Source organism: Coturnix japonica, chromosome 4 (assembly GCF_001577835.2).
Source record: "Coturnix japonica isolate 7356 chromosome 4, Coturnix japonica 2.1, whole genome shotgun sequence".
Taxonomy (NCBI): domain Eukaryota; kingdom Metazoa; phylum Chordata; class Aves; order Galliformes; family Phasianidae; genus Coturnix; species Coturnix japonica.
This window is the reverse complement of record NC_029519.1, coordinates 26,333,874-26,346,044: the sequence shown is the minus strand read 5'-3', so window position 1 is coordinate 26,346,044 and position 12,171 is coordinate 26,333,874. Positions and strand designations below refer to the sequence as shown.

General features: G+C 36.4%; 1 protein-coding gene and 1 long non-coding RNA gene across 9 annotated transcripts in view; one reads left to right on the top strand and one right to left on the bottom strand.

Moving 5' to 3' along the window:
- Positions 1-12,171, bottom strand: part of IL15 (interleukin 15) — a 28,137-nt gene extending 15,966 nt beyond the window's left edge. For 2 of the 7 annotated variants that reach the window (XM_015861079.2, XM_015861078.2), the window contains exons 1-2: positions 10,796-10,874; positions 3,708-3,836 (exon numbers count right to left, since the gene is read on the bottom strand). In XM_015861079.2, the coding sequence (XP_015716565.1) occupies positions 3,708-3,836; positions 10,796-10,813 (147 nt within the window). In that variant the 5' untranslated portion in view covers positions 10,814-10,874. Of the gene's footprint in view, positions 1-3,707; positions 3,837-10,393; positions 10,413-10,795; positions 10,878-12,067 lie in introns of those variants that run through there. The other 5 variants (XM_015861076.2, XM_015861075.2, XM_015861081.2 and 2 more) reach the window with 5 other exon arrangements.
- On the top strand, positions 186-7,994 carry LOC107313120. Of its 2 annotated transcripts, XR_001554816.2 has the most exons (5): positions 186-770; positions 1,448-1,585; positions 1,912-2,118; positions 2,461-2,595; positions 7,253-7,994. It is a non-coding gene; the product is annotated as an uncharacterized LOC107313120 (long non-coding RNA). The 2 variants fall into 2 exon arrangements; XR_001554815.2 differs by having other exon boundaries at positions 186-1,585.

The following is a 12,171-nucleotide window of genomic DNA, read 5'->3' as shown; positions in this document are numbered from 1 at the left end:
CTAAACCCTAAATGCTTCATCACATCTTGAAAAATTTTACGCTGAAAGAAAGTGAGGTGTTTCTGAGATAAAGTTTTCAGTAAAAATTTCTCCCCAGATCAGGGAGATATTTTCACTGCATTTTCTTTAGATTTTACAACAAAAAATTGAACAAAGGAATACATTGTGATAAACTTTTGGTTCAACTTATGCAGAAAATGAATACTGGACTGATTCAGTAAAATCTTAAAGTTATCTGAGCATCTCTATAGATGTTATAAAGCTATAAGATCTATCGAGCTGTATTCTATCTTGTTTTGGTTCTGGGTAAATTTTCTTCAACAGTCTAATTCAATAGCAATATACTGCATATCAGAATCTCAGCAGGATATTAATGGTTTTGAAGGTTTTGTGGTAAAATAAAATAACATTCCTTGTAACCATCTCTGATATGATGTATCAGATGTAGATTCTTTTTATTTTCCTACCTGTTTTTCCTTGTCTTCCTTGGGTCTGCAGGAGCTAAACGTAAGTGAGAAAAGCCAGGCACATGAGTTCAAAATGAATGGAAAAAAACAGCAGGAAGCTTCAGCAGTTTTTTCCAAGCCCCACTTGTTTGCTTCACTTGCACTGCATCTCCTAACTTCACCAAATGCAACAGTATCAACATACTGAGCCTGCCTGCAAGTACTGGAGCCACAGGTTTTGGAAAGTCTATGCTACTTGTAAGGAAAGCAGTTTGCTCTTCTGTCCTTGACATATGTACGGAAAGACAAGAAAAGTGAAAAGAGGTGGGGTTGCCAGTGATTCATTGTCTTGTGGCCTGAGTGAAGAAATATGCACAGCTGCTGCTGTCAGCATGTGTAATTAATTTTAGTCTGGAAAGCTTTTCTAGGTTGTAGTTTTAAATGAAATAGATTTGAAGAGAACCATCTATTTCTGCAGTTGTTCCAGCTGATATTTCGGCATGCTCTTATGTTTCTAAGTACTGTCTTCTGACAATGTTCTATGCATGTCACTTTTTTTCATATAGACTCCTTTCTTCTTTTTTATAGGTGGTAAATTGAGCAAGAAAGAAAAGGGGTATTAATCTTTCTATCTAAGTTTGTTGGTTCTGAAATTGGAAATGCTCTTCAGTGAAAGAGATTTTATTACCCTCACTCAGGAACTAGGTAGCAGAAAATAACAACATTATATCAATTCATACTTGGCAACTGTGATAAAATTTCTGTTTTCATCTGGTTTGGAATGTTTGTTCCATGATCATGATTTTTCCCTTTGTTCCTTTCATGATCTGGAGAGCTGGTAGATTGAGCACATCTTCATTCACCTTTGCAGAAAAAGATATGATTCAGGCTTAGGCTTTTGAGTTGGCTGAAGGTTGAAGATCCTGGAGTAAAGGTAAAATAAAGCAAGACTGCAGACCACCCTGGAGGAAAGCTATAACCTAGAGGTATATTTCCAACAGGCAACGTGCTCAGAAATGAAGAGGAACAACACTCTCCTGGATCTCTCTAGGTTTTCTTGGAAGTTTGTCACACAGCATTACCACCCTGTTATAGCCTAACTAAGTCACTTCCCAAGAGGATATAGTTAAAAGCATGTGGTAAGTCATAGAAATGCTCACTGATGTTGCAAACTAATTTCCTTGCTTACTTCTAATTTCTTTCTTTTTTGAACTTTGACAGATTTTATTTCTTGCACTGAATAATTACATGGTTAGTATTTGTCTTATAACTCTGATGAGAAACAAGGGAGTGAATATCCCTTGTGGTCTTTGAAAAGCTTTCCTCTCCTAACCAACACTGGTAGTCTTGTAGTACAGTAGAGGAAATAGCTAAATAATTACAAAGATGTAACAAAATGCTGCAAATGTGATTAAAATATAAGCACAAATTACATAAATAAAAAAACATTTCACTTGTTTTCTAGTTACAGAACTAAAGTTGATTGTGTTAATGAAGGATGGTGCTGAGGATGAAGAGTGAAACTGGAGACAATGATGGAAACTGAAAAGAATGCACTCTCGATGGTATTCACGTGCACTTCACAGAACTGTTTATCCTGAACAGCAGAAGTCAAGAGTTGCATGCACTGAGTTCTTCAGTAGAAAAATAGATTTGGCTGAGTAAGGAACAGGTATGGTAACGCATTTCATAGGAAAGGAAAGGGGAAAGGAAAAGGGGAAGGGAGGAGGAGAGGAGAGGAAATAGGCTTTGATGAGATCCTAATGATTTCAAAATTCAAATTTAGCCAGAGAATGTTGTGGTAGAAACAGTGAATCAGCAAATACATAATTTAATGTAAACACATAACTTCAAATTATATGGTAAACTATCACAGAAACTTAAAAGAGATCAGAAAAATCTGCTTGTGCTGGTAGCTGCTAGTCAGAATTAGTGGAGCATAACACCTGGTGAAATGCATTTTATCTTAGTTCTCATTTTTATGTTTTGTTTTTGTTTATATTGACAATTTTAGGACTACAGATTTCCTCAGAAATCTCCTTAACAGCCACCATCTTCAACAGTTCCGAAAAGAAGCACACAAACTACAGGCCACGGTGGACAGGAGCCAGTCCAGTTACATGGAGAAGTACCCTTACACGCATGTAGGGTAAGTAATTGCTTGTGACCCCGGAGGTTAATAACATTGCCTGTCAGTCCTGTCAAGTTCCCGAAGACCAGATATTCAATACTTCTATTTTAAAGAGCACCTTTTCTTCTAGACTACAGTGATAACTCATAGTAACTTATAGTAAAGACTATTCCTTTGACTTCTGCAAAAAGTGCAAAAGGTGAGGCATAAAGTAAGGCCAGTTAAACGCTTATAGTGAAAGAGTTTATCTAGAAGCATTGAGATATACAGCAAAGAATAAAAAATCTTTGTAAAAGGAATCACCCTGTCCTAAGCAGCAACTTCACTGCTATAATTAGCAAGACTGTTCAAACAACTCTTGCATTTTTTTTCTCCCACAACCTACATATTTAGGCAGACTGACTTTAGGGATGTTTCTATCCACATTATAGCAAAGTGGTAGGAAAGGTGGGGCCGGATAGGGCTCTGCCTGTTGATTGCCTCAGATACATGCTCCAGCCTTTGCACAAATGAGGACCCAGATCTGGAGCACACCGTACTGTTTTTTCTGGTAACCTCCAGTGTGTAGAGAAGGCTGGGACCACCTAGCAGTCCAGCTCCCAGATAAGGCTGACATAGTTGGCAGGGCATGACCAGGTGAGTGTGTATGCAGGCATTCAAGCCTTTCTGTAGGGAGCTGTATGCAAGCCTTGGAGATACTGAGTTCCATGTGCTAATACCCTGTGGATTATTAGGGAGCCACCTGATCATGCTACTTACACTGAATCATCCAAAAAGTGTTTTCAGAAACTCTGAATAGTGCTAGAAAGGTTAAAGACTTGCAGTTATCCTCCTACTGAACCCACAAGCTGCAGAATGTCAGCTAGAATTTAACTGTGCAGGGGGAAAAAAAAAAAAAAAAAAAAAAACAGATCTGAAAAAACCAGACCCAAGGCTGGAAAAAGTAGAAAACAGCATGAAAAGAACATAACAGAGAATAATATAGTGCTAGCAATCTTGTCTAAAATACTTGAAATATTTTCAAGCTTTAAATTTGCTGTATTAACAGTTTTTCTTGTTAAGTTGTATAAGTAACACTAAAAGCTTTGCTGACACTTCATAAAATGTCGGATTGTTTAAATGACACTTACCTGGCTCTCCAGCCTTCTCCATGCTCCAGCAGAGTTTTGTGTTGGCTGTGCCATCTCCAGCATCTTGTTCACTGGAACATCATTTAGAACACAGAACAGAATCTGGATCAGGCAAGTACATTGTGGTACCTAGAAGTGAAAAAAAAACAAGTAATAGTAAATGTATTTAATGCTGCAATAAATCTCAAACTGGCTCTCAGATGGTCTGTCAAGAGCACTCCAACCAACCAGCTGAAATTTTACAAGAGACTTTTATAGAAACACTAGATATGTCTTTTCAAAAGGATGACTTCTGTCTAGAGACCAGCTGCCTGTCTTAGACTGATTCTCTGAACACTGCAATATAAGGGAGGAGAGTCACTCTGGAGCAGATATATTTTCATCAAATAAGATTTTTTTATGACTTCTGATGAAAATTAGAACAGAAGTTGTAGCTGAATTAGCTAATGTGAAAGTCATTAACATCAGCAAAATTCTGTCATTTGTAAAAGGCTAGAAGAGTTCCCCTAATTACATCAACAGAGCATGACACTTGTTTTTAATAGTTACTTTTTATGTGTCAGTCCAACTATGCAATTTTACTTTCATTCTCCTCTATTTTACAAGGTAAATTAGAAGAGAATAAATGAGGCAAACCATATAGAAACAAGGTCAGGTCATCAGCAATCCAGTATGCTGTTTCTTTTAAGCAGTGTTTTCATAGCAAGCGTCATGGCAGCTAACTAGCTCATTCCCCTTTTTACTATCTTTTAATAGATTAAATGATCAGAACTTACTAGCACATTTTCCTTCTCTTTTATAACTTTTTATTCTACATTCACTTTCAAGTCTTGCAGGTGTTGGGGTTGGAGAAACAAGTGATTTCTTTTGTTAAAATAGTGAATTTTGTATTCACAGCAAGATCTTGAAGACATACAGCAGAAAAATATGAAGGCATTTTGGCAGTACCATTTATCTGAATATTAGTATTTGTATTTTTTATAAAACATTTTTTATGAAACATAATCTGCAAGAAAATAAATCTCCAAAGCCATTAATTTATTTACTGATTTTCATATTTTACAGATGGCCTGTGAAGTTGTAATGTCTGGTTTTAATTTGACTCATAAATGGACTTGGTTTCTTAGATATCCAAGCCCAATTTAAGCTTTTCCATGCTGGTGATTTGTGGAACATGGTGATGAGAAAGGCTCTTAAACTGCTTTTGTTTAAACATAGCAGTTGAGAGTCCACCTGCAGTACCTATATAGCTATGTGTGCCACCTTGTGAAAGAAGTGGGAGCAATAGTCAGTTCACATAAACACAGGGCAATGGCCTTGCTAGCATTAAAGAGATGTGGTGAGATATCACATCACCAGTGTGTTGTGACTGCTCAATACAAGGAAAGATGAGCAGAGAAGACCAGCAGGTGCATAGCTCTAGTGCAAGAAACTCTGGTGTACAAGGAGCGTGAGGCCTGATGAAAGGAGGAATCAGCAAGAGGACATGACACTGAGGGTCTGCTGAAGGGTGTTTGATCATGGAAATGAATGAAGATGTCTTTAAACAAGTGGAAAATGTCTCCCACTCGCAGACTAAATTAGGATTAAACTACCAGCATCTGATGGAAAGTCAAGATGAAGGGCTCAAAAAATCCATTATGTTTCTGAAGTGGTGCTCCACATGATGCAGGCTGCATCTGAAGTGCTAGGTTCAGTTTTAGCCCCACTGTACAAGAGAGACTGCAAAACTGGAAAGTCTGGCACTAAATTGTTTGGAGGCTGAATACACAGGCTAAGGGACTTCTATTTGTGCAACATGGAGAAGAGAAGGCAAAGAAGATCTCTTTGATTTTTTTTTTCCACTACATGTAGAGGTTATAGAGAAAAGAGATATAAACTGTTACTGGGGAAGTACAGTAAAACAACTGGAGAAAACACTGGATATGAAGGGAAAAAAATCACAGTGAGGGCAACAAAGGAGGCTGCTTAGAGAAGTTGTGGAAGCTCTGTCCTTAAAGTATTCAAAAATTAGCCATACCTGGGGCAACCTACACTAACGTTGTCCCTGCTTTAGTTGAGAAGTTGGGAGAGATGATCTTTAGATACCTCTTCTAATGTAAATTCTTCAGTGAAACTAGGTGCTGGATTAGAAAATAATGCGCTCTTGGAAGGAAGCAAAAATATGAAAACATGCACAAACATTATTTTCTTAGGAAATTAAATTAAACTCTGATAATTTCAAATGCACTGAATGGGGAATCAGTCCTATTTCTGTTTATGTAAAGGTGCTACTACTTACAGTTTTGTTAGGGCCTGCTTTAGCTATGTTTCAAATAATAAAACTGTTTTTATCATTTTCATCTTGATCAAAATGAAATTGTTGGATATGAAATTCCTAATAGGGAAAGTCTTATCAAACATAATTTAGTCATTTCCGAAAACAAATAAGCAGATAAGAGAACTAAAAGAACTAAAGAAAATGTTTATAACCATGTAGTTGAAACTCTGCTTTTTAGTAATGTGTTCAGTTTGGCAGCCTAGAAAATCTGCACAAAGTTCGCAAAGTCACAAGTGGTTAGTCATGTAATTACAGAAGAGATTTCATGGCAATTATTATTTGGTCTCCAGCAGTCTCTTCACAATGAACATACTCCATCTCAGATCTTCAGAGGCAAGCAGAACTTAAGGTATCAAAAAAGGCTTCCTGCAGGAACAATGTGGTGAAAGCCAGGTGTCATGATTTTATAATTTTGTAATTTTGCTATCAGTATTCCACATCATAACATCATATAAAGCATGAATAATTTTACCAAGTGTGCAACTTACAGAAGAAGACTACATATACCAGAGAACATCACGGTCAGAGATAAAGTCACAGGACCTGGACACTATATTATCTCACTCCCAGGCTGGACTGATGTCTTTTGAGTTCTGGTGTCCAGGAGAGCCTGTGGGAGCCTTCAGCCATTTTGCCTAGAGTTACAGTAAGCCTCTTGGTTTTGGGACTCATTCTCTCTCCTATTTCACTTGATTCATTAGCCTAATTTTACTTATATTGTATTATATTGTGTTATCCTGTATTTCGATATAGTATTTAGTAAATAAGTGTGCCTCCTTAGATCGTTGTCACTGTTTTCCCTAATTAACTTTTCCCTTTTCCTTCGGCTTAGGGTCCCTGTGGGGCCCACTTTGGGGCTGGACTCACACACACACACACACACACACACACACACACACACACACACCCATCACGGATGCAGGTAGATTTTTGGTTAACCTGTGACACCAGGGAAAAGGAATAAGTGATGCTGTTTGCAACACAGCAGAAGAATTTGAGTAACATGACTGAATGAAGGGCATACATAAGAGAGAGTGGAGGTAAAAAGGAGGAGGAAAGTTTTTCTGTAACAGAAGTGGGAGGATTTATGATCACTGAAGGATATTCTTCTCCAGAAATAAAAACTGAATCTTACTCTCCTTACCTTCCTGTGAATTCACAACTTCAAAAAGTTACCAAATCTTTAATGATAGTATGGTGTAATAATTTCCTTTTTCTCTCACAGGATTTCTGTTCGGAATGGATTATGTTTGCTGAACATGCCAGTACTGGGAAAGAGACTATATCAATCTCTTCGTTTGAAAAAAAGATGTATACAAAAGGAAGCAGAAGAGAACAGAAAGAAAAATGTAAGTTCAATGACAAGAGCAGTGTAGTTTAGCAGCTCTGAGGAACAATCCCAACCTTGACTTCATCTTTACCATCTCCATGTGTTTTGGGCAAGTTACTTAACCCAGATTTTTAACAAGAGTCAGTCATTTGGATGGTTGGACTAGATGACCTTGGAGGTCTTTTCCAACCTTGATGATTCTATAATTTCACTCCTATATGAAATTTTGGTTTTAAGTTGCTTTGTGTGTCTGCCTATAGGATGATTTGCTTCATGCCTCCCAAGAATATATTTCTAGTCCTTACAGTCAGTTAGCTCAGATGGAGGTTTCTTCAGTGCACGTTGTTACAATTTGAAGAAATACGTGCCCTCTACAGATCTTAATTAAAAAAATAATTGAGTTATCACAGCAGCAACAGAACACACTGGGAGCTATATACAGACATAGACAATCCTCAGGAATGCTTAACAGTCTCTTAAAAAAATTCATCTCCAGGTATCACATCCCAGACCCCAAATCATTAGATTCTTCAGATCTTTTTTCATTTGTAAAAGAAAGTTCCATTTCATTACCCTTCAGGGCTTTTGAGAAAATGAACTAATTCATGTTCAAGAAGCAAATTGATACTGTACTACTGAGTGCTATAAATGGAAGGGAAAAAAAAAAAAAAAAAAAGAAAGAAAAAAGAAAAAAAAAAGATAAAATTAATTATTCTACATTTACAACACATTGCAAGGAATGTGCAGCAAATCAGATATGGGGATGTGCAGAAGAAGAATATCTCGTTTTTCTATTGTATTTATCTATATATATGTGTGTGTGTCAGAGTACAATCTCATTTCCTGCTCTCATGTAACTAGTTATTATATTATAATATACAGAGGATACCTACGCTATAGACTTCTTTACAATTAAACAAAAATGATGTAAAATGAAATAAAATTAATAGAAGAAAGCTGTAAGCTGTCAGGCATCATGTAAAGACCAATCCATTTGATTTTTGCCATCACCACTGTCTGATATTGGCCATTGCAACATAAAGTCATCTTCCAGAGTCCCCAGCCTGACTTGAAAAGAGGGACCAGTGCAACCCCTGGTGGACCCTCAGTGCCACCTTCTTTCTCATCCTCTGCCGTATACTGGTAATCTGTGCTGCACATAGCAGCCCCAAATACAGCTAATTATTTTAACTCTTGTATCAGAGTTTATTCTCCTCCAGGAATATGAAACACTATTTGATCCAATGACTCTTCCATGAATCAGCATAAATTAAAATTGCCTAGCAACTACAGCTTTACCAAACTACACCAAGCAAGGAAACAAACCATACTTTCTGTTTTTCACTGCAGGCTACAGTAGATGAGCCTGCAGGAGATTATTGTGACTCCCATTCCCACAACCATAAAATCATGTTACATGATTTTACATGTTTCAAAAACAGTTCCACAGGGAGATGGGGGGGAGGGGTGATAATCAGAGAGTTTTAGAAGATTTATCTGTGTTAATGGTAGAGTTAATTGTTGAACTATTAAACTATAGGTTGCAATTTATAGCAGCTATAGTCACAACAATTTCTGAGTGATCACCCTTTGCTACCATTAAAGACCTATCTCATCTGTTATAGTACAAAATACTGTAAGATGGCTTGCTACCTGCTGTTAATAACCTACAAGCTAGGACAACAGTTTAATTATATACTAAACCTCCTGCTGGCAAATAAATGACTTCCAAATACTTCTGTAAAAAAATAAAAATAAAATAAAATAAAATTTAAAAAAAAGAAAAGAAAATCATCTAAAAGGTGATCCCAGCTATGTAAGATCTTTGCTTACACTGAGATAGTACAGACATCTTAGGCGAAAATGATATCTTTTTTTTTTTCAGTGTTTCTTCCTTTAGCTCCATTCTGAGCATGGGATCGTACCACACTTAAAAGTACTGCTTAAAAGGACCTTTGAGCAAATTTTCTCATGATCTGTTAATGGTGCGAGTCATCTACTATCCTAGCAAAATCTGTAGAATGGAAACTGGAAATCTGGGTTGTGTGAAAATAAAATGTAAAAATTTGGGGACTACTTATATAAAAAAAATAATTTATATATAAATAAGTGCTTCATCGACATTTCTCAGAGTGATAAATAGCAAATAACAAATAACAGATGGTAGGGACTTGTCCTCTCCATTTCTGAGCAATTTCCAAACTTCAGAAACTCAGGGAACGGTACGTCTGTAATTTAAAAGGCAGACTAGTGACTGATAAACACAAAAGGCAGCTTGCCAAGCTGTGACATTTTTGCCTCCTACCTCAGTTGTATACAGCTCACTACAACTTCACATTGAGAGCCAAGAAGTATTTATAGACTTGTGATAACAGCTTGGATTTCCATTTTCTGGCATAGTATGTTTTACTGTGTCATGACGGCCTGTGCAGAAAAGATCACTAGTAATGATCCATCTATGACAGTGACACTGAGCAATTTTTTTAATGTATGGTATCTTTATAGGTAATGACATCATAAAATTGTATTAGAAAAATAACCAGATTTGCCTCATTGAAGAAAGGAGACTCAGTATTTAACAGCTCCTAAAAATAATTCTAATTTGTTCTAAAAGGCCTCATAGATAAAACATGTTTTTTATTAAGACAGCAACCAAAGAACAGTTACCATGTACTAAAATACATTATTTGGGGATTCTGTGGCAAACTGCTGAGAGACAAATTATTAGAGTACAAACAACTGCTCTGCACCTTTTTTGTGTTTATGTGTGAAGTCTGCAAATTTTGCCCTTTGAAAAGAAAGTAAATAAACAATACATTTGAAAAGCTGAAGTATTTTAGTGCGTACACACAGTGAATAAATATGATTGAGTTGTTTTTGTTATACCTAAAACACTACACAATGACTCTAGAGAACTGGCAGCACATTTTGGGAATTCTTAGTGCATTAAATTGGTGTAATTTAAATAATCTTTAAAAATACTATCCTTCTATATGCGTTTAAAAGTGTACAGATAAACACTGCAAGGGTATTTACCGTCTCTGGTTTTAGCTTCTTTAGCTGATGGTGTAGTGGTGAACAAGAGGATACAGCAACAAGACCTTGCCATGTAGAAAAACAATAGGGATAAAAAATGTACTTATGCACAGGCTAACAAATTTGTTCCAACATTTGAGGTTGGGCTGCTATCTCTTATTGGTTCCTGCAAGCCCTTTCCTGATTCCTGAAAGTGATACCCTGCGCTAACCCCTCCCTGAAGAAATGATCTATTTTACACTATTTTTGACAGAACACAGTTCCCACATATTTCTGCTTTCTGTGTACTAAGTATATGACTGGCCACAGACTGAATGATGTTCATGCAAAGGCATGTAGCAGCAAGCTGAAGTGAGATGGGACATTTAATTCTTCACAAAAAATCTAGCAAATTATACATACTTGCCAATAACTCCACATCAGCCTGTGTCTCTGTTCTCTGCAATCCTTCTCTATTTTCAGATAAAGTCTGGGGCACCTTAGAATAGAATTAACAATAATATTTTTTCCCCAGGGAATTCAAACAATTTTAAAGGCAGTATGATAGATAATGTTAAACTCTGAGGGTTTGGCAAAGTTGATCTTTATTGTTTGAATCTGTAAGGCTGAAGTAATTATGACAGGCTATAAAGTTGCTTATATTCTTGGAATTTAGAACAGTCCAATAAACTCCAAAGGAAGGAATTCTATACCTCTATTTGTTTATACTAATGTGTCATTCCAAGAGAAAATAACTGAGTGATATCTTTCCATTTGCCTAGCACATTTCAAATAAATTAGTAACTGTAAGTAGAAATGAACACAGAAAGAAACTTTTGTGCTATTGTCTATCTGGAAAGCACAGCAAAACATAATGAAGTAATGATAATCAGGAATTTCTCCTGTAGTATCACACTGTTTTAAAGGAAAGCAGCATATACATACCTGCTGAATATAGAAGAAATCATCAATATTGTGTACCTGCACAGTTAGGAGAATTTCTGGCTTTTACAGAAGTAATTTTGCGAGTCTTAAAAATACAGTACTCCACAAGTTCTTCCCCTACATGTCCTTTTCCTCCTTCCTTTGGATTTCATTATGCAGAAAGTGTTATTTGGACAGCAAATTCATTAAATTCATGAATGAATGTAATTGTTTGGTTGGCTTACTAACCGGATAATACTTTCCTAGTACACTGCTATCAGCTACTCTATCTCCATAACACCATTTTCAGTAGGATTCCACTTGACTGCAGCTTTCAGTTCCTTACATACATTTAACATTCTTTTAAGAGTATACATCAAGTTGGTAAATATTTTTTCTCCCAATCTTTTATCTCTCACCTTTCTCTGTTCACTAGTCTCTCAGAAATGTCTTTTTTTTTTTTTTTTTTCCTTTCTAATCTTTGCTCTGTGAGTTTGTTCATAAACAGTGACAAATTTTCACTGACTAGCACTAATTTTCCATACTTTCTAATGCCTCTCCTGCAGGAGAAATGGTGAAAGGGGCACCAGGTAGGTGGCTGGAAATACTTAAAGTATGTCTCTTACATTTGTAACAGTCTTAGAAGGCAACTAAATAATAACAATAATAATAATTGAAGCTGAGCAGTATACATTCCCTCATTACTTTAATACAAGAAAGAAATTTTTTTTTTAAAAAGAAAGAGGTTGTAAAAGTTTGTAAAATACTTACAAGCCTCGGAAATCTATGTAGCAAGTTGATACGGAAACCAGGATAAAGTTTGCACTGGTGACAGCACTCAGTGCTCCACCCCCTGCTCCATTCTGTTTTACTTT